The sequence below is a fragment of the Schistocerca serialis genome, chromosome 1 (genome assembly GCF_023864345.2).
Source record: "Schistocerca serialis cubense isolate TAMUIC-IGC-003099 chromosome 1, iqSchSeri2.2, whole genome shotgun sequence".
NCBI lineage: Eukaryota > Metazoa > Arthropoda > Insecta > Orthoptera > Acrididae > Schistocerca > Schistocerca serialis.
The window spans coordinates 312488355-312515698 of NC_064638.1; the positions used below are offsets into that span (position 1 = coordinate 312488355).

At 43.1% G+C, this 27344-nt stretch overlaps 1 protein-coding gene across 1 annotated transcript in view; it reads right to left on the reverse strand.

Annotated features, from left to right (window-relative positions):
* LOC126469643 (vesicle transport protein SFT2B) overlaps window positions 1-27344 on the reverse strand; it is a 66459-nt gene that overhangs the window by 19578 nt on the left and 19537 nt on the right. The window contains exon 2 of the mRNA XM_050096770.1: window positions 19335-19504. Within this exon, the coding sequence (XP_049952727.1) occupies window positions 19335-19504 (170 nt within the window). The remainder of the gene's footprint in view (window positions 1-19334; window positions 19505-27344) is intronic.

Consider the following 27344-nt stretch of genomic DNA (forward strand, 5'->3'; position numbering starts at 1 on the left):
TGATCCTTTTATTTCTCAGACATGTGTCTAGCAAATACCTGTCCTCATTTCTGTGATCTCTGTAGCCTCCAATGATTGGTGATATCCTCCTCTATCATTCCCAACTCAAGCATTAAAGTCCCCTATAATCATTGTCTTCTTAGAGGTTACAGCATCCCCCAGTTTAGAGATAAACATTACCTTTTCATGTGTCACCCCCTCACATTTGAGGAGCATAAACCTGGATTATTTCAAGGATATTTCCTTCCATCATCTTCATTCCACATTCCACTTTGTTCTTACTACACTCAGTCCCACGTTCCACTCTGTCATCATGTATATGATCTCCTGAATTCTTGCATCCCTTTCTACAGCTATGACATTAACAGTGGCAGTTCTTACATTTTTATTCAGACAAATCTGTTTTTCATGAGAACCATGTTGGTCATCTTATTGGTCATCTTAGCTGACAGATCAGCTCATAGGTTTAATGGTACCTAATGGGATCAACATATTAAGGAGGGCACAAAAGAAAGAAAAAAAAAATCTTCAAAATAAACTCAGGCTCATTTGATTGTTGAACGAGATGATGATATGCTACCACTGAGTCACTAGGCCTAACATGGATCTTTGTGTTAATATTTGACTGTGCATTAGATAATCAGCGCCTGACACACATTTCCTCACAAGAGTGAGATTCATGATTTAGTGCCAATACTCGGGAGGCCGACTGTTGTGGTTGCCCTCTGGGCAATGGGGCCAGCGCATCCCTGTACCAGATTACACAAACTGAAGAACACAAATATCTAGGTGTAAAAAAAATCTTACATGATGTTACATAATATAAGGAAATTAATTCAAGAATAAATGCTGGAAAGTTCATTAATGAAACATTTAATGGTACCTAATGGGATCAACATATTAAGGAGGGCACAAAAGAAAGAAAAAAAAATCTTCAAAATAAATTGGAAGAATTATGATGTGTGAGTCAGAAGTATGGACAGTTACATTTCAATTAATGGAATGGCTGATGACAAGTGAGATGGACTTCTGAAGATGGTCTGCAAATATATCCAGGTGGGAAGGGGTCAGAAATGAAGTCATCAGTGTGAATGTGGTTATCAAGATCGATTATTGATTTTATGGATAGGGGCAAAAGAGAAAAAGCCCTCATACTGTGTGGACACATGAAAAGGATGTCAAAGGGGAGATTGCCATGAAGGATCATTGGCAGAGAATCACCAGGCATGGAGAAAAGAGGAAGATGACTGGCACACAGAGATAAGAAATTCAGGCACTAATTAGAAGAAATACTGAAGAAAATTATGGGCAGACAGCTCAAAATACTTAAAGAATGTGCAGAAAAAGTAGGGTTACAAATCTCATTCAAGGAAACTGAATTCTTATGTTCAAAGACAGAAATGAAGAGCCTGGAAACAAAGTATGGTGTGATCAACATGACCCCTTAAATATCTCTGAGAATTCATCAACCTGACAAGGCCATGAAAAAATCTGACAGCAAAATGTCCTCCAAAAAGTCAAGAAAGCATCATGATTAGTCCAAACCCTCAACAAAAAATCCATGTGAAGACAGAAGAGCCGGCCGCAGTGGTCTAGCGGTTCTAGGCGCTCAGTCCGGAACTGCGCGACTGCTACGGTCGCAGGTTCGAATCCTGCCTCGGGCATGGATGTGTGTGATGTCCTTAGGTCAGTTAGGTTTAAGTAGTTCTAAGTTCTAGGAGACTGATGACCACAGATGTTAAGTCCCATAGTGCTCAGAGCCATTTGAACCATTTTTTTTGAAGACAGAAGAATTCAGCACTACAACACAGTCACAAAACTGACAGTCTTCTATGCAAACAAAACACTGACACAACACAACACACAAACTTGGAGAAATCAAAAAAGAAGAGAAAGATCATTAGGAAAATTTTAGAAGCAAGAAATACCCACGACAGTTACAGAAAACAATCAATCAAAACAACAGAGAAGTTTTCAAATATCAAAACTGACATTAAGAAAAGGTGAATGAAATTCGTTGGTCATCTCAACAGACTACCAGAAAAGTGAATGACAAAAAGGATAATAGACTATGTAACACCACTTAAGAACTCAACACTGTGGCAGGACGAAATCTGAAAGGACCTCAAAAATGCAAACAAAAGGCCAAATGACATTTCAGAAAGGGATACCTTCAGACACAAAGTAGGCAAATGAGAACTTACATTACAAAAACCAACAGAAACAGTGTCTACCAAAATAGTCAGCAGAATGTAAACAAGCCTTCTCGGAAAGAACGAAAGCCTACTGGAACAAGAATCAGAACCCAAAGAAAAGTTTATTGAGGTATTTGCTTAATATCGTCCATAGCAAAATATTTCCGAAACTACAGCATTTCCTTCTTCAACAACACTGGAGCTGCTGGTTTAATTATGAAATGTCTCTCATCTTCATTAGCTCCACTCTCTGATGTTAGATTCATGTAGAAGATATGACCACATGGGTTACACAATGAAGAAGTTTCTCCAGGTTCGTTAGCATTGCTAAGGCTCTATCTTGCTGCCTCTGCCTTCTGCATATGCAGCTCATAAGCATTATTCAGCGTTTCCCTTCATCTTTCATTTGCAATCCAATATCAATTTTAAATTTGTCATGTATATGGCAAGATTTTTTTAAAACAACAAAAGACAGATTAAGATCTTCATTAAAACAATGTCTGTACACCTATCCCTTAGTGTGCTGCAAGTATCTTTTCCAGCAGAAGCTCTGAATACGTATCATTTCAATACAAAGTGATACACTGAAATTATCCTCATACAACACAACATCATAGCATCAAATGTAGAAATATATGCATGTGTCTACAAAAAGAACAATGTGCTAAGCATACAAAAACTTCCACCGTCATACCTTAGCGCAAGATCCTGACAAGAACCCGAGAAAATAGTAGTATTACAAACACTCACTAAGTGGGTAAGGGCTCCTATATAGTCACTCATCAACCAGTTGCCACACCAGAAGACAGGAAGAGGAATGCTGAAGTTTTAAATTTTCAGGGTTGTCACAACTTTCCCTGAGTAAAATTCCCCGAGTGAAATTCCCTGAGATTTCCCTGATTTCCAGACTAAGTCTTAGCATTTTTTTCCTGACAAATTTTGATCTCAAGGGTGAGTAAAGACATAAGTTGACAAAGTAATGTAGCGAGTTCTTTATTTCTAAATGGTTGAACAAAAGTCAACATGAAACTCTTTTGTAATGAACTGTATTTATATGGAGAAAGCAAGCCAAATGGGATGTGTGCTTCATTACGATCACTGATATTTTATTTCAATAGAACTAAACATATTTAGCGACAAAAGTACACATTTCCTTGGAGTCGCAAGACAGATTTAAAATACCTTCATTGATTTCAGAAATTACCTTAGAGAAAAGTAGGCCTCTTGAAAAAAGTGTATAAGGTGGGGAAGAGTTGTGTGAACCAACATTATAGGTGACTGCCAATAAAATGTTGGTTCTGCTATGTTAGTTATTGTCAGTTATTACCCACTGTGTTATGTCTATTATTTTAGTGGTATTGTGTGTCTGCCTGCTTAACTGAGTGGTAATGTGTTTGCCTACCATGCAGCAGGCCCAGTTTTGACTGGAGATTTTTTCCACTCATGGACTGGGTGTTGTGTTATCATCATTTTATGATCACCGACAAGCAAATTGGCCAATGTGGTGTCACCTGAACAAATACTTGCAACCCGGCAGCCAAAATTCCCTGGATGAGGCCTCCTGACCATCAATGCCACATGATCATTTCATTTTGCATGTATTGTGTGATTCTTTCTTTCAAGAAACATACGAGTACATAGCCTACAAACTGCCAGTGACTGCCATATTTTCTTCTTATCGTCCATACTTTCTAATGTATGAACTACTTTCAAAGTGTCAAAATGTACTAGAATAAATAAAATGTCTACAAAATGCTGCACTGTACAATGTACTTGCAGTGAGACAAATTACAATTCCTGAAATCCATGATGAAAACCCACCGCATTACGCCAGACACAAACACACCTGACCTGCAGGCAGATCAGGTGAGATTAGATCCGATGGATAGTGCCTGTACATTATTGGGAAACGATGGGCTTCAGATTGGCTGGCCCAATCCATTAGATATACCCACAGAAATGGCCTGCACTTTTCGCCCGTCGTCGTGGAAGTCCACCCGTGTGGCCACCTATTCATGTGTCACAGACATGATGAAATGAGACTGCAGTGATCAATCCAAGCAACAGGTAACTTGTGCGAATACTCTGAGAATCAATACTAATGAGGATAGGTAGCAACTCACCATGAAGATGTTTGGTGAGCCACAGACAGGCACATCGATAAGACAATCACACTCCCATAATTAAATTTTTGGCTGTAGCCTTTGTTGACATATGAGAGCAGACACACTTTCACATAATCACTTGTACACAGCTCATGCACACACAACTGCCATCTTCGGCTGCTACGCTAATAGTCTCCGAGAATCAGATCCAAATAAACTACTCCTCACATCTCCCTGCCTCCCGTCGGCAGCTGCTAGGCTAGTGGCAACACTGAGTACAAGCTGAAGGGAATGGTAGGAAAGGGAGAAGCAGTAAGAATGAGGGAGTAGGGAAGCAGTGCTTGTACTTGGCTGCACCCAGCTAGCAACGATGCACGTCTCAGCAAACACACCATTCAATCTACTGAGACAAAAACATTTTTCCATTTTTTTTCCCCCCGAATTTTCCTGATTTCCCTGACATTCCCTGAAATTCCCTAATATTCCCCGATTTCCAGAACTTGTGGCACCTCTAATTTTGCTTTTAGGAAGCCATTTATGCAAGAGGATCGTACAGATATACTGTTTCTGATCACTGTACAAACTCCTATTGAAAGTCATAGAAGTAGGCAACCCTGGCTTTTATCAGCAGTGAAAACAAATGAATTACCAGATCTGGCAGAATTCCAATTTAGCTTCACAGAGGTACTCTATAGCACTGGTCCCTTGCTTAGCTTACATTTATTGTGAATTTCTCACACTGTGAAAAAGTCCCAAACAACTGGAAACAAGCGCAAGTGACTGTTTTATATAAGAAGTTTAAAGGATGTTTCCAGAATGAGATTTTCACTCTGCAGCGGATTGTGTGCTGATATGAAACTTTGTGGCAGACTAAAACCGTGTGCCGGACCGAGACTCGAACTTGGGACCTTTTTGCCTTTTGCGGGCAAGTGCTCTACCATCTGAGCTACCGAAGCACGACTTGCTCTTTCCTCACATGCCTTCACCATGACCTTTCCTCCTGTGAACCATGAATAAAGGCAAGAGCCAGATTCCACATTCGTAGATTTCTGAAAAGCATCTGACATAGAACTCTACTGCAGACTGTTAAAGGAGGTCCAAGCATATGCAATATGTTACCAAAATGCACGTGACTCATCTGGAGTGCCCCAAGGAAGTGTGATAAGACCGATGTTGTTCTCTATATACAGAATTGGTTACAGAAAAGATGAGCAGCAGTCTGTGACAGCTTAATGATAACGGTGTAGTATCTACATGTGTAGTCTGCAAGCCACCATATTGTGTGTGACAGTGTGTTCCTTGTACCATTATTGATACTTCCTTTTCTGTTCCACTCACAACTAGCTCCCCAAAAAGAATGTCACCTTCACCTTCAGCTTCAGATCTGTTGCAAATAAAGTTCTTGGGTTTGCTGTTGGATCGTATTGCATTAATTCCACAATATTTCATTGATTCAACTGCTCAACATCTTCTGGTGGTGGTAGTTGCTACTGTCATTGCTGCAAGATGTGACTGATTATAATCACTGGTGGCATCAAAATTTATCGGGCCAGGAGCAGGCAACACGCAAGCACAGGAAGACGCTCACAATCTGAGGGAAGTGGTGCTCCTAGTGTCTCCTGATGGGAGCCACAGAAAGGCATTCCACTTGAGTGCTGTGGGCAATGACTGTGCTGCCGGATGCTTCTGTGGTTAAAAGTTGAATTAAATCTCAGTGTTGCATTGCATTAAGTCATGAATCTGAAGTTCTTGTTTTTCCCATTTTGATTTGATGATAGTCACTTCTGGATTCTATGTGGCACTTAGTTGAAAACCTGCATCCCTGTCGATAAGATTGTTCGCTGTACGTATATTTATGGACTCCTTAACAATACCATTCCAGAAAGATGAGGCTGGGAATACAATTTCAGTCTTTTCATAAAACATGTGATGCCCTGTGTCCAGCCAATGCTCTGCTACCCCTGATTTATCAGGCTGCCCCAGGCACGTACAACAATGATGTTCAATGCAACGTTCTTGCACAGTTCAGCTTGTCTGCCCAATATAAGATTTTCCACATTGGCGGAGGATCTTATACACGCCACGTTTCCTAGGGCCAAGGTCGTCTTTGACTGATCACAATAAATTCCTCAATTTTACTGAAAACACAACTGATGTCATGACTTTAGAAGATTCTTTCTAGCCTTGATGACATGCCCTCAAAATAGGGCATGAACACTGTCGCAGTGGGTTTCTTCGCATCTCCATTTATTTGCTTGGAATGGAATGCATGGCATGTCTGTGTATCTGTATAGCCACACCGTTGGAATACTGTTCTTAGTGTGCTCTATGCACCAAAGAGTGACTGCATTGGGCATGGTGATGACAACTTGTTGCCTGCAAATATAGCTGTGTGTGAGTTTTTTTACAATAGACACTATGTCCCAGTGTAGAAATGGCTTTTCTTCTCAGCAAAACATTCAGGAATGGTAAAATTCCAGCACAGAGTCTGGAGGGCACTGAGTGAGTCTGAGCAGAGGACACAATTGGGAAGGTTGTGTTGCTGGATGCACTCCGTGGCCTAATGCAAGGCATGAAAAGCTTGGCTCTAAATACTGAGGAGTGAAAGCTGATATCAAAAGACACGGGTGCCAATGACGAAGGCACACTTGACCTCACGGTCAGTCTGAGAGCCATCCGTGTATATAATGGTACTATTGCTAAGTTCCATGAGAAGGTCATGAAACTGAAGGCGATAGACCAAGGCTGGAGTAGTGCCCTTAGGAAGTGAATGAAGACCAAGGTTAACATGGGCTGCTTCACAAAGCCAAGGTGGTGGAGGGTTCACACACCACTGGGAAAGTTGCAGGTAGTGTGAAGTTAAGCTGCCGTAGCAAGTGCAGAAATGGGATTCCAAGAGGTAACAGAGAAGAGGGCCAGGAGGTAACAGAAGAGGGATGCACCCCAAACTGGTGATCAAAGGAATCATCAAAGAAGGAGGCATAGGATGGGTGGCCAAGCATGGGAGACAAACAGCATGCACACCTGCTTACAAGGGAACCTCCCCATCGCAACCCCCTCAGATTTAGTTATAAGTTGGCACTGGGGATAGGCCTTGAAAAACCGAACACAGATCAATCGAGAAAACAGGAAGAAGTTGTGTGGAACTATGGAAAAAATAAGCAAAATATACAAACTGAGGAGTCCACGTGCAAGATATGCATAGTAAAGGTGGCATTCTAGCACTCACGATTCGGAGAAGAGAAGGGTATCGCCGGAGCCTCCTCCACTAGTTTCCAGTGGATGAAGGCAGAGTGAAGGTGGGAAGGGATCAAAACTTCTGCAAAATGGTGGCTCAAGATGTTCGAAATAGCAACAGGATCCACGATGACATCGGCACTTACTGTCAGGCCAGAAATGGTGGAATGGATCATGGAGGAGGAGGAGGAGGAGGAGGAGGAGATTAGTGTTTAACGTCCCGTCGACAACGAGGTCATTAGAGACGGAGCGCAAGCTCGGGTGAGGGAAGGATGGGGAAGGATATCGGCCGTGCCCTTTCAAAGGAACCATCCCGGCATTTGCCTGAAGCGATTTAGGGAAATCACGAAAAACCTAAATCAGGATGGCCGGAGACGGGATTGAACCGTCGTCCTCCCGAATGCGAGTCCAGTGTGCTAACCACTGCGCCACCACACTCGGTATGGATCATGCTTCCAGAGAGCTGTCAGAGGTTGGCCCACACAACAGAGGAAGGTGTGCAACTGTTAAAATAACTAGTGAATGAAATCCTTCAGCTCGTTTGCTATCCCGAAGAACTCTATGACACTTTGCACGCATGTTTATAATGAATGCAGTTTGTCAGTGTAGAGTGGCAGTTAAAAACGTGGAGAGCACGTTTCCATGCGTGAATTGTGTCGCGGTATGCCTCAGTCCACAAAGGGACTGGGACACGATGTGGTAAAGAGGAAGTGTGAGGAATAGAACGTTCTGCAGCAGTAGGGATAATGTTGGTGAGACAGGCCACCTGATCATGACAACTGAGGAAGTCTTGTTCTGCAATGGTCGCCAGGGAGGAGTAAAGCTGCCAGTCAGCCGTGGTAAGCTGCCATTTGGGCAGGCATGTTGATGGGGTAGGAATCAGCAGACGGAGAGCACACGGGAAATGGTCTCTCGAATAGGCATCAGAAAGAACAGACCACTCAAGACAATGGGCAAGCTGGGCAGTGCGAAAGGATAGATCCAAATGGAAATAGGTGTGCGAGGAGTCATAAAGGGAAGTGGGTGCTCCAGTGTTAAAGCAGAAGAGGTGAAGTAGGTTAAGAAGGCCAGCCAAGAGGGCACCTCTCTGACAGGTCCTGGGAGAACCCGAAAGGGGATGATGGTGGTGGTGGTGGTGGTGGTGGGTTGAAGGATGAAAGGGACCAAACTGCAGAGGTCATTGATCCCTTGTTCCAAAATACTAAAAATACCCACAGAGAATAAAATATGTGCAACAGAATAGGAGACAGACGACACAGAACAAAAGAAACGTAGACAAGGACCAGACAAAACAAAATAAAATCACACGGAGTGCGACGGTGGTTGGCCGACCATAGGAACAAAAAATGAAAAGCCAACCACTGAAAACACATTAAAAACTGAGTTTAAAACCGTAGGCCAAAGGCCAGAATCAACACAAATCAATCAAATAAAACAGAAACACTCAGATTAAATGATAAAACCCCCCTGCCTGAATAAAACGTAAAACTAAGTCAACCATAGCAGAGTCATCGGTTAAAAGGGCCGGGAGCGAGTCAGGCAGTGTGAACGACTACCTGAGCACAACTAAAAGTGGACAGTCTAATAAAATATGGACCACTGTTAAAACGGAGCCGCAGCGACATAAAGGTGGGTCCCCACGTCGCAGTAGGTGGCCGTGTGTCATCCATGTGTGCCCAATGCGTGGCCGGCACAGGACAACACACTACTTGCGAGAGACCCACAAGGAGGACCGCCACACATCGGTCGTCTCTTTAACAGCCCGCACCTTATTTGGGGATGCCAGGCCACGCCACTCATCAGCCCACACCCCAAGCACCTTACGGCGCAACACCAACTGCTGATCTCGAGCCGGGAGGCCGATCTCCAAAGCTGGGGCGTCGATCGCCCCTTTGGCCAGCCTGTCAACAAGTTCGTTCCCCGGGACGCCAACGTGACCTGGAGTCCAAACAAAGACCACCGAACGACCAGAACGGGTAATGGCGGAAACAGACTCCTGAATAGAGGACACCAGAGGAGAAGAGGTATACAGCGATTGATGGCCTGGAGGCTGCTCAGGGAGTCACTGCAGATGACGATGGACGTACCTGAGCAGAAACGCATATGCTCAAGAGCACGCAATATGGCCACCAGCTCTGCAGTAAAAATACTGCAGCCAGCCGGCAAGGAGCGCTGCTCAACATGAGCAGCGTGAGCAAAAGTGTAGGCAGAGCGACCATCAACCAGGGAACCATCAGTGTAGACAGTCTCACAGTCCGAAAATGAGGTGAGGAGCGCAAGAAAACGGCGACGGAGGGCCACAGGCGGAACCGAGTCCTTGGGTCCCTGTGCCAAGTCCAGACGGACGGACGGCTAGGGCAAACACCAGGGAGGTGTAGGTGCACGGACCCGGAAGGGAGGCAGAAGGGGGAATGATCCCAGTTCCGACAACAGGGACTGGACGCGGACAGCTATAGAAAGCCCAGACCTAGGTCGCCGTTCGGGCAGATGGAGGACCATGGCAGGGAAAAGCAGGCAACGATTGGGATGGCCCGGCGAGCAATGTACGTGGACAGCATAGTCGGCGAGCAGTCGATGGCGGCGAATCCGCAGCGGGGGAACCCCGGCCTCCACCAGTAGACTATCCATGGGGCTCGTACGAAAAGTGCCAGTTGCAAGCCGAACCCCACAGTTGTGTATGGGGTCTAACAACTTCAACACTGAGGCTGACGCAGACCCATAGGCCAGGCTCCCATAATCAAGCCTGGACTGCACAAGGGCTCTGTATAATTGCAACAGCGTGCAGCGATCCGCACCCCAAGATGTGTGGCTCAGGCAGCGGAGGGCGTTGAGGTGCCGCCAGCACTTTTGCTTCAGCTGAGTAATATGAGGAACCGATGTGAGCCGGGCATCAAAGACGAGTCCTAAGAAGCGGCAAATGTCCACCACTTCAAGCAGGTGGCCGTCGAGGTAAAGTTCAGGATGAGGGTGGACCGTCCGACGCCTGCAGAAGTGCATAACTCGAGTCTTGGCTGCAGAGAACTGAAAACCATGAGTCAGGGCCCATGATGCTGCCTTGCGAACGGCTACTTGCAGCCTGCATTCCGCGACTCCCATAGTCGTAGAGCTAAATGAGATGCAGGAGTCGTCGGCATACAAAGAAGGAGACACCGACGACCCCACGGCTGCAGCCAGACCATTAATGGCCACTAGAAATAAGGAGACGCTCAACACCGAGCCCTGCGGGACCCCATTTTCCTGTATATAAGATGAACTAGAGGCGGCACCCACTTGCACACGGAAAGAGCGGCGCAATAAAAAGGTTTGAAGAAAAGCCGGGAGCTGACCATGAAGACCCCACTCATGCAACGTAGCAAGGATGTGATGCCTCCATGTGGTGTCATACGCCTTCCGCAGATCAAAAAAGACAGCAACGAGATGCTGACGTCGGGCAAAGGCCGTACGGATAGCAGATTCCAGCCGCACCAAATTGTCCGCTGCAGACCGGCTCCGACAGAAGCCACCCTGGGATGGAGCGAGGAGACCGCGCGACTCAAGTACCCAACACAAACGCCGCCCCACCATACGTTCGAGCAATTTGCACAAAACGTTGGTGAGGGTAATGGGACGATAGCTGTCCGCCGCCAGTGGGTCCGCACCAGGCTTCAAGATGGGGACAATAAGACCCTCTCGCCATTGCGACGGGAACACGCCCTCGCTCCAAATGCGGTTAAAGATGGTGAGGATGTGTCTCTGGCAGTCCCTTGAGAGATGCTTCAGCATCTGCGCGTGGATGCAGTCTGATCCTGGTGCCGTATCAGGGCAATCGGCGAGGGCAGCGAGGAATTCCCTCTCGCTGAAAGGAGCATTGTATATTTCAGAACGACGTGTGTGGAATGATAACGGCGTCTGCTCGGCTCGCTCCTTTAGAGAGCGAAAGGTGGGGGGATAAGTTGCAGTCGCAGAGCTCTGAGCCAAGTGCGCAGCAAGGTGTTCAGCAATGGCGGCAGCGTCCGTGCAGACAGCGCCGTCCAAGGAGATCCCAGGGACACCCATCGGGGTCTGGTATCCATAAATCCGCCGGATTCGGGACCACATGAGCGAGGGGGAGACACGGGAGACCAAGGAGGAGACATACCTCTCCCAGCACTCCTGCTTACGCCGTGCAATAAGACGACGGGCCAAGGCACGGAGCCGCTTAAAGGCGATGAGGGTCTCGAGAGACGGGTGCCGCCTATGATGCTGGAGAGCCCGCCGACAGTCGCGAATAGCCTCAGCAACCTCCGGCGACCACCAGGGTACAGCCTTCCTCCGAGGGAGTCTAGAAGAGCGGGGGATGGCAGCCTCGGCCGCCGAAATGATGGACGTGGTTAAGACACGGACCACCTCGTCAATGTCACCCTGTGGGGGAGACTCAATGGTTGCAGCGGAAGTAAAAGCCGGCCAGTCAGCCCTGTGGAGAGCGCAGCGGGGCAGGCGCCCAGAAGAATGACACTGGGGCAGTGACAAATAGATGGGAAAATGGTCACTACCACACAGGTCAGGATGCACTCTCCAGTGGAGGGACGGGACAAGTCCGGGGCTGCAAAGAGAGAGATCGATGGCCGAGAATGGGCCATGGGCCACACTGAAATGCGTGGGAGCACTGGCGTTCAAGAGGCTAAGGTCGAGCTGAGACAACAAATGCTCCATGGCACGACTGCGGTCATCGACGACAGTCCCACCCCATAGAGGGTTGTGGGCATTGAAATCGCCCAGTAACAAGAAAGGTAGCGGCAATTGGGCCAGCAGCGCAGCCAGCTCATGTTGCGCGACATCACCATCCGGTGGAACGTAAATACTGCAGACTGTAATAGCCTGTGGCGTCCACACCCTAACAGCGACAGCCTCTAAAGCCGTTTGTAGAGGTACAAACTCGCTCTGAAGAGAGTTAAGGACATATATGCAGACGCCACCAGACACCCTTTCATAAGCTGCCCGGTTCTTATAATAACCCCGATAGCCACGGAGGGCGGGGGTTCGCATGGCAGGAAACCAAGTTTCCTGAAGAGCAATCCAGAAGAAAGGGTGAAGGCTGATAAGTTGGCGGAGCTCAGCTAGATGGTGGAAGAAAGCGCTGCAGTTCCACTGGAGGATGGCGTTGTCCATGGCTGGGAAAGGCGTGACGGGACTGGGAAGGCAGATTACGCCGCTGGGTCACCTGCTGCCTCCGATGGAGCACCCGTGCAAATGCCATCCATTGCGTCCGAGGGACCGGTGAGATCGAGGTCCTCAGCGGACGCCAGAATCTCCACCTCGTCCTCAGAGGCAGAGCGTGTAGGAAGCGGTGGGATGGGTGCCACTGCAATATCGTTGGTCTTGGGGACTTTCTTCTTTTTCTGCTTGTCACGCTGTGCCTTCGGTGGTTCAGGCTTCATGGGCTTCACTGGGTCAGTCTCAGGGACAGACGACGACCGTGAGGCCCTATGACCAGGGACTGCTGGTTGTTTCAACCACTTGCGGGCGTCCGCTTTTCCACTGGTCTGAACTTGCGAAGGGAGGTCCCCAAGGGATCCCTTCCTGGCGAGAGTAGCCGAAGAAGTCTTATGCTTCTCTGGCTGGGAAGGGGGAGCTAATGTCCCCGATGGTTGGGAGGGTGTTGCTCCTGGAGAAGATGGAGCAGGAGCAACAGGGTGTGAAGTGCCCCCCACAATCAAGGGGGCTTTTGGATGCTGACCAATCATAGAACCAACCATATGGGACGACACAGGAGATGGAAGAACCGTCGTTGCAGCAGCGGCGTACGATGACGTCATTGCCACAGGATGGAGCCACTCGTATTTCCGTCTAGCCGCGGGGTAGGTCAGGTGGTCCAGGGTCTTATATTCCATTATATTCCTTTCTTTCTGAAGTATCTTACAGTCCGCGAGCAGAGGGAATGGTGTTCACCGCAGTTAACACAGATAGGAGGCGGGGCACATGGAGTATCAGGATGCGAAGGACGTCCACAATCCCGACACGTGATGCTGGAAGTACAGCGAGATGACATGTGCCCGAACTTCCAGCATTTAAAACACCGCATCGGAGGAGGGATATATGGCTTCACATCACAATGGTAAACCATCACCTTAACCTTTTCGGGTAAGACATCACCCTCAAAGGCCAAGATGAAGGCACCGGTGGCTACCTGAGTATCCCTCGTACCCCGATGGACATGCTGGACGAAATGAACACCTCGTCGTTCTAGGTTGGCGCGTAGTTCATCGTCGGACTGCAGAAGAAGATCCCTGTGGAATATAATACCCTGGACCATGTTTAAACTTTTATGGGGAGTGATGGTGACGGAAACATCCCCCAACTTGTCACAAGTGAGCAACCTCCGTGACTGGGCAGAGGATGCTGTTTTGATGAGAACCGACCCAGAGCGCATTTTGGACAAGCCCTCCACCTCCCCGAACTTGTCCTCTAAATGCTCCACAAAAAACTGAGGCTTAGTTTGCATAAAAGATTCACCATCGACCCGCGTACAGACAAGGTACCGGGGTGAATAATCTCCACTGCTGTCTTTAGCCATGCGTTCCTCCCATGGAGTGGCCAGGGAGGGAAATGATCTTGGATTGAATTGCTTGCCGTTGAGGTTAGACCTCGATCGCTTAGAGACTGCTGGTGGAGGCCCACCAGCGAGAGATGATGTACCACACTTCATTGCAGGTCATCCGCCCTGATGCCACCCACTCCGACCAGCAGCTCTCCCCACGGGCGCCACCCAGCCACAGCAAAGACCACCTGGCAGGATGGCCTTTGCTGGGAGTCCCGATGCCCCAGAGGGATAGGCATCTACTCCTCGGCATACGTGGGGAGGTAGCAGCTCAGGCATCAGCAGTGCGATCCCTGTGTAGTCAGGGGGCTACCACCAAGAGGGTACATGATGACCCCACCACAACGAACTGGCTACCGTGCTGGATGTCGGGTGTCAAATATCCATATTTGTCAGGAGGGCAAAGATGGAAGTTCATAATGGGGGGCATGTATGCTGCCCGGAACACACAGCAGCTGATGGTGGCTGGAAGCACGGTGTAAGGCCAACTCCTTGACAATATTGGGTGTGCCAGATCTTAGGGCAAGATGGATATATAATACACCACGTAAGGCGTCCTTCCCCAAATGGTACGCACTAACAGAAAATTTTGAAAGGTAGTGGTCAAACCCCTTAGGGTACCATCACATTAAGGCCGAAACATTTGAGACTCCTTTTAGTCGCCTCTTACGACAGGCAGGAATACCGCGGGCCTATTCTATCCCCCGAACCCGCAGGGGGGTTTCTGTGAAGGGTGTTGTTTAAATTGCTGTAGCGCCTGGCAGCAGTCCTCCTGGATAGCGACTGCTACATCCTTGGTCCAACACAGTACTGGTCAATGACGAGGGTGAACTGTGGATAGAGGGACAGCAGTGCCGACAGCAGTGCCAACAGTATTAAGAATAGTGGCAGAGACGCTTTGTACGACTGCAGCAATTCAGTTAGAAAGGCACATGTTGAAGTGCAGAGCAGACATATATAAAGGCCAACTGACCCTGCGGAATGCTCGACGTGGAGGCCTGTCTGCCTGGCGGCAGCACGGGAACGATAGAATCACCGGAAAGTGGTCACTGTCTTGAAGATCACTGTGGGATGACCAACGTAAGGAAGCCACAAGAGCAGGGGAGCAGATTGTGAGATCAATAGCAATAAAGATGCCATGAGCAGCCTAAAAGTGGGAAGGGGAACCGTCACTGAGGAGGCACAAATCAAAGATGACGTATTTCCAGTAGGTGACAATAGTATCCGCTGCAGTTCTACTGGGTGATCATATGTCGAGAGGCCAGGTTAGACAAAAAGAAGCCGAGAGGAGGTCATGACACTTGGTCAGTGGGGTGACATCCATAAAAAAAGATGTCAGACTCAGGCTGTGAGGGGGAGGGGGCGAGCCTTGTCTTCTCCTCCTCTTCCTCTTCCTCCTCCTCCTCCTCCTCCGCCTCTTTTGGAGGTGGAGAAGGGCAGGGCACAGAAGGAGTACAGGTGTCTGCAAGACCTGGACTACCATAATAAATATCACAAAAACACTTCACTTGGTTAAAATCAAACTGTGATATTAGAAGCTCCGAATTCATTTTATGGCAGTATCTGAACACACTGATGTGAGAGTGATTTAACCATCTACAGCAATTTCAGTCATAAGTAGTATCAGTTTCACTCACTTTCAGTGATTCTTTTATGGTGTTGGCTTTTGTTTGTTCTGAAGACTATCAGTCTTGGGACAAAAATAATATAAGTTTGTAGGAGGTTATTTAAAAATAATTAATTCGGCAATTTATCACATAAAAAGCAAGTTAGGGAAACCACTTATTAAAAGCACTTAACTACAGACCGCAGAAATAAATTAGTTGAAGTTCCTCTTTGTCAAACAGTTCTCTCAATTGCCCCTTACAGAGCAATCTCATAGTATTATATTTTGATTGTGTCAAACAGTGGTTGTGTATGATACATTATTCTGCAATCTGGACGGTGCTGTCTTCAGTCTAAAGACTGGTTTGATGCAGCTCTCCACACTATTCTATCTTGCACAAGTCTATTCTTCTATGTAACTACTGCAACCCACATCCTTTAGAACCTGCTTACTGCACTACTCTGTCTCCCTCTGAAATTTCTACCCCCCCCCCCTCCCCCCTAATTTCCCTCCAATACTGAACTAATGAATCCATGATGGATCAGAATGCGTTGTATCAAACATCCCCTTCTATTAGCCAAGTTATGCCACTCACTCCTTTTCTCCTCAAATATGTTCAGTACCACCTCGCTAGTTATGTGATGTATCCATCAAATCTTCGGCATTCCTCTGTAGCACCACATTTCAACAGCTTCTATTCTCTTCTTGTCTGAACTTTTTATCATTCACGTTACACTCCAGACAAATGCCTCCAGAAAAAGACTTCCCAACTCTAAAATTTATATTTGATGTTAACAAATTTCTCTTCTTCACAAATGCTTTTCTTGGTGTTGCCAAACTACATTTTATACATTGTCTGTTTTGGCCATCATCATTTATTTTGATGCTCAAATAGCAAAACTCATCTACTAGTTTTAGCACTCATTTCTTGATCTAATTCCCTCAGTACAGCCTACATTAATTCAACTACATTACATTAATCTTGTATTGCTTTTGTTAATGTTCATCTTACATCCTCATTTTGAGACAGTTTCTATTCAATTCAACTGCACTTCCAAGTCCTTTGCTGTATGGCAGAATTACAACTTTATTGGCAAACCACAAAGTTGGTATTTCTCCTCCTTGAACATGAACTCTGAACTAAAGCACCACAAATTAGTGTTGTGTTGTGATCTCCATGTGGAAAAAATCCACTGATGTTATACACTTTTAGAATTGGACCCTGAATATCCAATCTGAAATTATACTGATTGGCAACAACAGGCTATTTTCCTATGTTAAAAATATGGTTCAGATTGTTGTTATTTGGAGTGACTATAACCTTCAAATTGCATTTATGATCAATATTCTTACAAAATCTCTTATTTTTAAGTAATTAAAGCTTAAAAATCATTAAATATCAAGATTTGGTCACGTGACTGAAAACACACTGTTAATGGCTGAAGCTCTGGTGATGTTACACACTAGGAGTAAGACAAACCTACACGTATGTTATGGGATGTTAGCCGAAGTTACGAAGTTTTTGTGTACTTTTTCTGTTAATGGTTTAGCTACTCAGTGATGGCAAACACATTTACAACTTTTAAGTAACAACAAATATGAATTTTCTGAGCACTGATAGTGAAAACCTTATGAAAACTGATGCATTTATGCTCTACTCAGAGCGGCAACATGTGCAAGGATGGACATTCTTTTGCCTGCTCCATGCAACATCATTAAATCCACTCAAAACTAAGAAATTGCTGAACTTTTGCAAATGGGTCTATATCTTATATCTAGATTGTCATGAAATATGACCCAGACTACAATAAAATTATTCTTGGCAAATCTTGGTGCTGATTTCCGGTACACAAGATATGCAGCAGAGGTACCACAAGCAGCAAGCATTCTGTAGTGCAAAGGTTAGCGTATGTGACTATGGATAAGTAGAAAACAGGTTTGAATCCTGCCGGCGAGGTATCTCAGTGTGTTTGTGGTCAGAGGGTTAGCTGCCCTTTGTAATGAAAGAAACACTGAGTAAATGGATCCACGATGAACTTTAACAGGTGTCGTGGGACATCCATCCTGAACAAATGTAATGATGAATAATGAAAAAAATGAGATTAAAAAAATCCCAGAGGGTCACAAATTTTAAAAAGTTTTACACAAAATATGAAAATAGTGTTAGCAAGAACTCATTGTAGCAGTTGTTTTAATGGTGGGATGTGTTGTATGTAGCTTCACATTAATCTTAGTTTGAGAAGTGGACAACTGAGGATAAGTGCATCTACTTTGCTTGTGAACAATTATCTTTTTTGGAATGCATTGCTGGTGGTGAGGATATTGCCATACTCCCACAGTACAAAGATGTGCAGGATGATCAGGTTTTGTATGCAGAGAGAGAGAGAGAGAGAGAGAGAGAGAGAGAGAGAGAGAGCGTGTACAACATGCAGGTAACATGAGTAAGGCCTGTGCTGTTTGTGAGTGTACACTAACATCATGTCTGAAGCAGACTTAACTATTTTATGTACAATGATGAAACTTCAAAAGCTTAAATAATAAGGACCCTAACTGGACAGTACCAAGATAAAAACCAAAATAACAAGTGTGTGATCACATGAACTAGAAAATATCTTTTTGAACATAATGTGTGAATGGCTATTGCAAATGTAAGCTCATGTAAACACCAAGGAAAAAACAATAATATTCTGTTTGTAATCCGTGTGGTGAAGTTTTGTAAGTGTGATTTGGTTTTCATATGAAAGAACTGTCAATTTTGTTTTATAAATAAGTTAAAATATTGTTGCAGGATAGATTCGAACCAGCAACCTATTTATACAGTTTTTTAATATTGGACAGTCCACCACTCTACTAACTGAGCTACCAATGGTGTGCAAGAAGACAAGTATAATGATTATTTTTACTAAGAGTTTAAATTCATTGACTGATGCTATCCTCTTTTAGAACAGTGGGAAAGCATATCTTGGAGGTAAATTGAAGTTAATTTCAGAATGCACAACATTTTCAATTAAGTAAGGGAACTTGGGCACCATGTGGTGGCATTTTGCTGGTACAGAGCAACCAATTTGAACACATCTTCTCGTTCTCTAAAACAGTCAAAAACAATTTCTCTAGAGTTTTTATGTGCATATTTTTACAGTGTTGTACTACACACCATTTGTAACCAATTTTCCGAAACATAAATTCCGAAACAAAATATCACTGTGAATAAGCTTTATGACGCAGTGAGCTAGCCAGTGACATCACAGGCATCACATGAATTGTATGGAGCTTTTAGCGGGCTTTCAAATTATCTGAATTTAATTTCCATTTTTATACAAGAATACTGAAATTAAAGAAGGAAAAAAAGCATGTCATGAGCATTAAATGACCTAATTAACCATTTAAGACAATTTCCAGAGAACAGTCAAATACCCTATTGTATATTGATTCAAGTTATGTTTCTGCATCTTAGGCATCAGACTGATGGATGTAGCTTACTGCCACAGAAAGTCTTCACCATCTTATACATATGACTAGCTGCTCTCTTATAATCTCAAACACACAACTCAGAAAGCCAACAAACTGCTTTTATGGAGCATAGTCCACCGTTGGCTATATTAAGAAAATGACAGAACATCATCAGAAAAACATACCTTGCAAGTGTAATGATATTCCCCAGAGTGTAAAAAACAGCAAACAGCACCAGACCTCTGCTAAAGAAAAGGGAGAAGGATCCCAAAATTGAACACAGAATGCCAATTAAAAAGCATACAATAAATCCTTTCAGTCTTGTTGACCAACTAAGTGTCGTTGATTCCATCAGCTGCAATTGGAAAAAGATTAGTCAATACCTGAAACACATCATTAAATGTTAAATGCTCTGTACAGTCACACTAAAATAATTTTAATTAAAAACAGCAGAATAAGCGAATTTAATTTTACATGTAAAGCTACTGCTGCTAGCATAACTGAAAGTATATTTTTCTTAAAGCGTACTGTATGATACAGCAGCAAGCATGTAGTCTTTCATAGAAAAAATAATCTAGCTTTAACATTCTATGTAGCACAAAAATGTCTGTATTCTAATTTTTCCACAAACTATTCAATCATCAGCATCGGCAATCTAATTTTGTTTTAACATTTGCCCTGAAGAAGTAGCTGATAAGACAGTGAAACTTCATACCTTTTCTGGCTTTGGCCATTTAGATTTTTAGACGAATGTGATACATGACAGAAACGAATGAGTGTGCAGATCGTTGAATCATTTCAGCTTTTTTCATACACTATCAGCTTGGATTTCTTGTTGCCCCTTTTTCACCATGTGATATTTTTTATTTGGATGGGTGACTGCCTAAGGAAAGTTGAAGCCATTGGTTTTAAGGACATGTAAATCGCCTAAGTGGCATCCAATTTAAAGATTTGCAACAGGCCGCCATGGTATCATACAATCTCTCTATCGATCAACAACCTTAAGTGCAAAAAGAAAGATAAGAGTGTCCAGAATTACCGAAGTTTTTATTTTTAACTAATAATGCATCATTGTTGTCGATACTAAGACACTATATGCTTCAATGTACATGAATGAATGAATGCCTCTCTCAAGTTGTTTTGATAATTGCATTCCAGGCTGAGGGAGTGCACATCTATCTTCTCACTACAATGTGCAAAAATAGTATTTTCATGCAAATTTCAGATGCTTCCAAAGCTGAGCTAGCATACTATACTCCAACATCAGTGTAAAGCAGTACTTATAATGAAAAAATTACATTATTTATAAATACTCAAAGTACTTAATCTATCATTTGTTATGGTACATCTTATCACCCAACACTGGTGAACCATTGTGATAGATCAATATGAATTTTTATTCACGGGATAAATTCTTAATAAATTTTATATTGGATCCATGAGGGCAAGGACTATGTAAATAGCCAAGCTGCATTAAGATTGGTAATAAACTTTTATGCATGCACACATTACAAAAGCATTAATAAACTACATTTTCCTCACAAGTGATTTGTGCCTTTCTCTCTCTTTGCAATGAAATAAATTTATACTGCCATATGGTTCCATTAACTACAATACTCTACATTATACAGTATCACTGCTCACAAGTTAGAAATGCCATCATTAACTGGAACTCCAGACTTGCCAGTACTATGTTGATGTAAGCTGCAAACGTCATGTTGACAACACCTGGAATGTTTTAATACTTTACAATTATAATCTGAAAATGACCAACACATTCTAGAACTAGAATTATACGAGTAGTCAAACTGACATTTCCAGAATTACTATTATGTGCAGACCATACATAAACTGCTTAATATGTAACATATGTAAAAATGTCAACTGGGATTACTTTATCTTTCAAAGTTAAAAATTTGACTATTGCAATAGTCTTTTTGGCCTCTCCCCTCTCTCTAATATAAGTACAGCGAGATCAATACAGTATATAATAAATTAAAAACTAGGCCAGTACAGATCAAATGTGAAATGCAGAGTGTGTGTGGAAGAACTGAATCGACAACTGACGATTGATTCAGTGTGCTTAACAACAAAGCATTTTAAGACACGCATAAATAACTCAAAGAATAATCAAATACACACTTGTACACTGTGTGTTACCCTATGGGACAATATGCAGAGACAGGAAGTTGGTGAAATGAGGACTAGAGGTTGGTTACATCCTTACCATATTTCAACTTGAAAAGTCTCCCCGTGCTATTTATACAGCCCTTTTATTTAACGAAAACAGTTTATCATATTAGATAGGTCCAAATTAAACTCTTAATATGCAACCTGATGTAGGTTCGGCTATGCATAAAGTAAAAATCCATGTAAGATCCTGAAAAATCACAGGGCACCTCCTTTTAAAACCTCCCCTACCTCTCATTATGAAAGTAACAGAAGATAGAAGTGTTGGCCCATGCTTACTTTCAGGAGACAAAATTCCAATTCTGGTGATAAATACATTTTGGGGGGAGGGGGTAGGAGGAGGAGGAGGAGGGTGGGGGGAAGCCTACAACTAGCTTTTTTCAGAACTATTACAATCTTCATCAGGGAGAAAGGAGTATAAGTTTGGGAAGGTTGGCAAGATTACAAAGCATGAGCAGTCACTCCTATCCTAGGTTGGGATGGACCACTTTCATGAGGGCAAAAGGGGACAAAGTTGACCGGAGGGGGGGGAGGAGGAGGATAATAGTCAAACTAAGTGCAAAGTATATATAAAATGGCAAATGGGTGCTGGGTATCCTCAAAGGGGACATTTCCTCTGTGTCCATTCACAGGCTTAGCAACTGTAATAGCGGTCATTTGTACATAAAAAGCCATGCAGTGAAAATATGTTAGTGTGGGTGAGTGCATGGGGCAGGTTTTACATTGGGACTGATTGCAGTCTTGGATCCTTGAGATATGGATAATAATCTGGGAATGTCATACAGTTTCACAAGGATGTTATGAATGTTAGAAGGGTGGAGGTAAGTGACATTGCATGGTGTTTGAAAGATCTCATTTTAGAGCTTGACCTGAAGAATAAGTAGCCTAACTGGAGCAATACAAGAGATACCAACCAGTTTATGGAACATCTCAAGTTCAGTCCCACCCTTCTTCCACCTGTAACCCTACTTGTAATTATTGATGTGATCACACACTACACCAACATCCCACAACAACACAGCCTCTCAACCCTATTCTGTCACTATTCAAACTTGTCCTTACACAACTAATTCACATTTGAGAGCCTGACTTATGAAATAATCAGGTGGGTTGCCATCGGAACCATGTTGGCCCGATGGTATGCTGCACATTCCAAGGATCACAAGCACCAGTGCTCATCAAAAACAGTGAATCTCATTTACTACTAGGTACAGAAAGCTGGTTGAAACCTGAAATTGATGTAACTGCGAACTATACAGAAAAATTCAGTTCACCCATATGTAAGTTCCCTAATCATACTGTAATCACTGGTAAAGACTTTTAATCATCCAACAGTTAACTGGGAAAATTAAAGTTTTGTTAGTGGTGGGCACGATTAGACATTCTGTGAAACATTACTAAATGCCTTCTCAGAAAACAACCTAGAACAAACAGTTAGGTACCCCATTCATGATGGAAATATATTGGGTCTAATGGCAACAAATAGACCTGACCACCTTAAGGATGTCCACAGTGATTACCAAAGTACAAAGGACAACTAAAACAAGCAGGAAGATATATATGCTCAGTAAACTAGATAAAATAATCAGTAATTTCATATCTCAATGAGGAACTTTAAACTTTCAGCACAGGGTAGGAGCACATAGAGGAACTATGGCTCAACTTTAAAAGAACAATTGCCCATACGCTGGATAGTTATGTACCCTGTGGAAAAATCCATAATGGAAGGGAACCTCTACAGTATACAGTCACTGAATGACATGTGCTTGGCTGTCAAGAGAGCAATGTGTGATACCTCCAATGACTATTGTAGCAGAATATCGTCAAGTGATCTTTCACAGAAGCCAAAAGAAATTCTGGTTCCACACCCTAGCGAAAGAGACAGGAGCTGAAATTGAGGGTAGTGAAGCAAAAGCTGAAATGCTTAACTCTGTTTTCAAATGTTCCTTTACAAAGGAAAACCCAGGAGAACTGTCTCAATTCAATCCTATCCTCGTATCACTGAAAAGATGAATTAAACAAGTATTAGACCCAAGACACCCCTGCCAATATCCTTGACACTGATTTGTTGTAGAATTTTAGAACACATACTAAGCTCAAACATAATGAGGTATCTTGAACAGAATGAACTGCACAATGGCAGCCAGTATTGATTTCGAAAACATTAATCATGTGGAGGACTTTTTTGTAGGGAGGACACAGCATGTTATGTTGGATGGAGAGTCATCATGGGATGAAAAAGTGACTACAAGGTGCCTCAGGGAAGCGTGTTAGGACTCTTGCTGTTAATACTGTATATTAATGACCTTGCAGACAGTATTAATAGTAAAATCAGGCTTTTTGCAGATGATGCAGTTATCTGTAATGAAGTACTATCTGAAAGAAGCTGCATAAATATTCAGTCAGGTCTTGATAAGATTTCAGTTGTAGAGATTGGCAACTTGCTCTAAATGTTTAGAAATGTAAAATTGTGCACTGAAAAAAAAAAAAAAAAATAAAAATAAATAAATAAAATAAAATAAAAAAATAAAAAAAAAATTTAAAAAAAATAGTTCCTATGACTTTAATATCAATGAGTCACTGTTGGAATTGGCCAATCATACAAATACCTGGGTGCAACACTTTGTAGGGATTTGAAATGGGATGATCACTTAGGTTCAGTCTTGAGTGCAGCAGGTGATAGACTTCAGTTTATTGGTAGAATACTGCAGAAGTGCAATCAGTCTGGAAAGGAGATTGCTAGCAAATCACTGGTGTGACTGATCCTAGAATACTGCTCAATTGTGTGGGACCTGTACAAGGTAGGACTGATGGGAGATATTGAACATATACAGAGAAGGGCAGCATGAATGGCCACATGTTTGTTTAATCTGTGGGGGAATATCACAGAGATACTGAAGGAACTGAACTGGAATACTCTTTAAAACAGACGTTAACTAACCTGAGAAAATCAATTCACAAGAACCGGCTTTAAATAATCACTCTAGGAATATACGACAATCCCTTATGCATTGCTCACATAGGGATTTTGAGGATAAGATTAGAATAATTACTGCACACATAAAAGCATTCAAACAATCATTCTTCCCACACTTCATAGGTGAATAGGAAGAAGAAAACATAATAACTGGTACAGTGGGACATACCCCTGCCAGACATCTCGTGGTGGTTTGCACAGTATAGATGTAGAAGAGGCATTCCTCAACACCTACAAGCTGTTGCTCTTTCACTTTTACAAATGTATTTATGATGTATTTGTGGTCTGGACTTTAAGTGTTAAATAACCCCTCCATTTCCTGCAAGAACTTAACTCATTTTCTTAACACAAATTCACATGACCCTCTTCCAGTTTCTAAGTTACCTACATTGGAATTCTCTCTCGCCCCACTGAAGTTCAAATCCAAACATCAGCCCATATAAAACCAACCAATAAGCAACAACACTTCCTTTTTGACTTCTGTTACCACATTCCTTATCAAAATCTGCTCCCTTCCCAACACCCTAAGAATTTGTGGAAGACATATCTACCCCAACAACTCCCTCTAGATCTATAATAAACTCTCCTAGGCTTTCTTCTCCTGCAATTACCTCACAGATCTTGTCCACAAAAAATAATTCTTGAGCAGTCTCTCTCTCATCCTCTGATAAGCAAAACTTCTATTCCAAAAAATTCAGAAGTGCTACTTTTTTTACCCTGTAACACCCAAGCTTCAAATCCTGAACAAATTTCTGCATCATGGCTATCACTCTCTCACATCACACCCTGAAATGAGATCAGTTCTCCCAGATGTCCTTATAGCCTTTCCGCAACACTCACTGTCTCCTCCTGTCAACCATATAACCTCCGTAAAATCCTTCTAAAACCACATGACGTTTCCAGATGACTATTCCACCTCAAGGTTCCAATCACTGCAACTATTCCTTCCCCATGCACCCAACCACTGCAGCCTCTCCACTGTTGAGTACTACAAGATCAAAGGTAGAACAACATATAAAACAAAAGATGGCGATTACCAACTAACACAAAGAGAGCGCAGGGAAAAGAGGGGTGCAAAGGAAGTGCCAAAAACACTTTACTGTACCTAATACAGTGTAAGGAAACCATTTGACATTCAAAGCAGCTTCCAGTCTCAGAATGGATAAATGCAGGTCCTATATGATTTTTCAAGGGAATCTTATAATTTTACCTGAAAAATTGTGGCACATTCAGGTAACGATGACAGAGGTGAATAGCAATCACACACCACTTTCTCCACAGCAGACCACAAACACCGAACCATATTGAAATGTAGTGCCTGTAGTGGTCAGGGGAATATGACATTCAACTGTGCAGTGACTTCTGCAACAGTCGTCCTCTTGTGTCATAATCCTCTTCGGTTACTGTCATAACCATTCAACACACATTTTCATTCATGTTGTGACTTGGCAGATGACGTTTTTCCTCTTTATCTGTGTACAGTATAAATCTTTGATATGGTGCCTCTTCAAGCACCAAACACTTCAGGTACTTTGGTTATGGATATACCCACCATACGACCACCAGCAATTTACTCATGTTCAAAGTCACTTAGTTTCAACAAAATGCATTCACATCTACATGGAACACTATTCTGACTATGCCAGACACTTACGAGGTGTTGATATTGCGCAGGTGCCATTTGTAGTCAAATACAATAGTGGAACCTATGGGATAGGCTAGCATCAGCATTTATGCTCAAGCATACATTTCTTGTGGTATTTCCATATTTCTGTTCGAGCCCTGTATGTTCACTGCATGGCTTTTTATATGAGAATGACCACAACTACACTGGCTGAGCACATGAATACAAACAGAAGAACTGTGTGTTTATGAAGTCCAAACAAAAGTTTGCTGCATTCAATTGGAAGGAAAGAATATTACAGTATATACTCATGTGGAGTCTAACATTTTGTATTCATGTCATGATTTCTAATGATGAATATGAAGGTTTCTTCCTCATATGTACATTGGTGGATTTAATGATTGCTATTATGTTTAAGGCTATGATTTGGATGCGATGGGCTGAAACTATAATCCGATCCATGAACGATGGAGGTTTGTGCATGTCGAGGCATGGACGGGGATATTAGTCATAGAACAGACTTCTAACTAATATGAAGTGCTCAGTGATACAAATTTATGTGTGCAACAGTAGGGATGTGGTGGAAATGTATTCAGTGACAAATCTGAAGTTCTCAATCATACAACTTTTTCTGTGCAATGATGGGAATGTGGCAAAAACCATGAACATCGTCTGCTGAATGAAAACTGTGAAAACAAGTACTCCAAACGGACATTTCACGTAACTCACATCCCAATGCAAATCTGTAACACAACCATCTGTATGACTTATAATTATGTATTATTTATATTTTAGGATGACTAATCAGTAAAACAATGCACCACATGTTGTAATGAAAGCATGAAAGCTGTCTGATGATGAATTTTAATGATTCGAATGATACCTTCTGTATAAAGGAACTTAAATTTGGTTGCTGTCAAACACCATCAACATTTGTCTTCAAATAACAGCCACAGTCTCCAACCATGTCATCATATAACAAAATTTACTTAAATCTGATTTGCAGAGTATCCATGTAGATTTAGAGTGCATGACAAAGCCTGTATTCAACTACACACCACAAAACACTTGACGTAGGACATCTCAAGATTGATTGTTAAAACTGAAGCATAATCCCAAGGACTAATGACATTGTTAGGTGACTGTAGATGTAACAATGTTTCACAATTAAACCTCATAGGTAAAACTGCAGTTGAAATAGTGGGCTGGAGAAGGTGGAAGGGGAACTGTAAAAAGCTAAAACAGTGTTTTAGTTGCAACAGGGTTCACAGCCATGATAAACTTCTGAAGGAATCAAACTCTTGTAGCTGAAGTTCACAGTCAGGTAAAATTTTGTAAAAGACATCACTGTTGGGTTTGGCTACAAAATTCTTTATTTGAACAATCAAAACTATTGAAATTTTT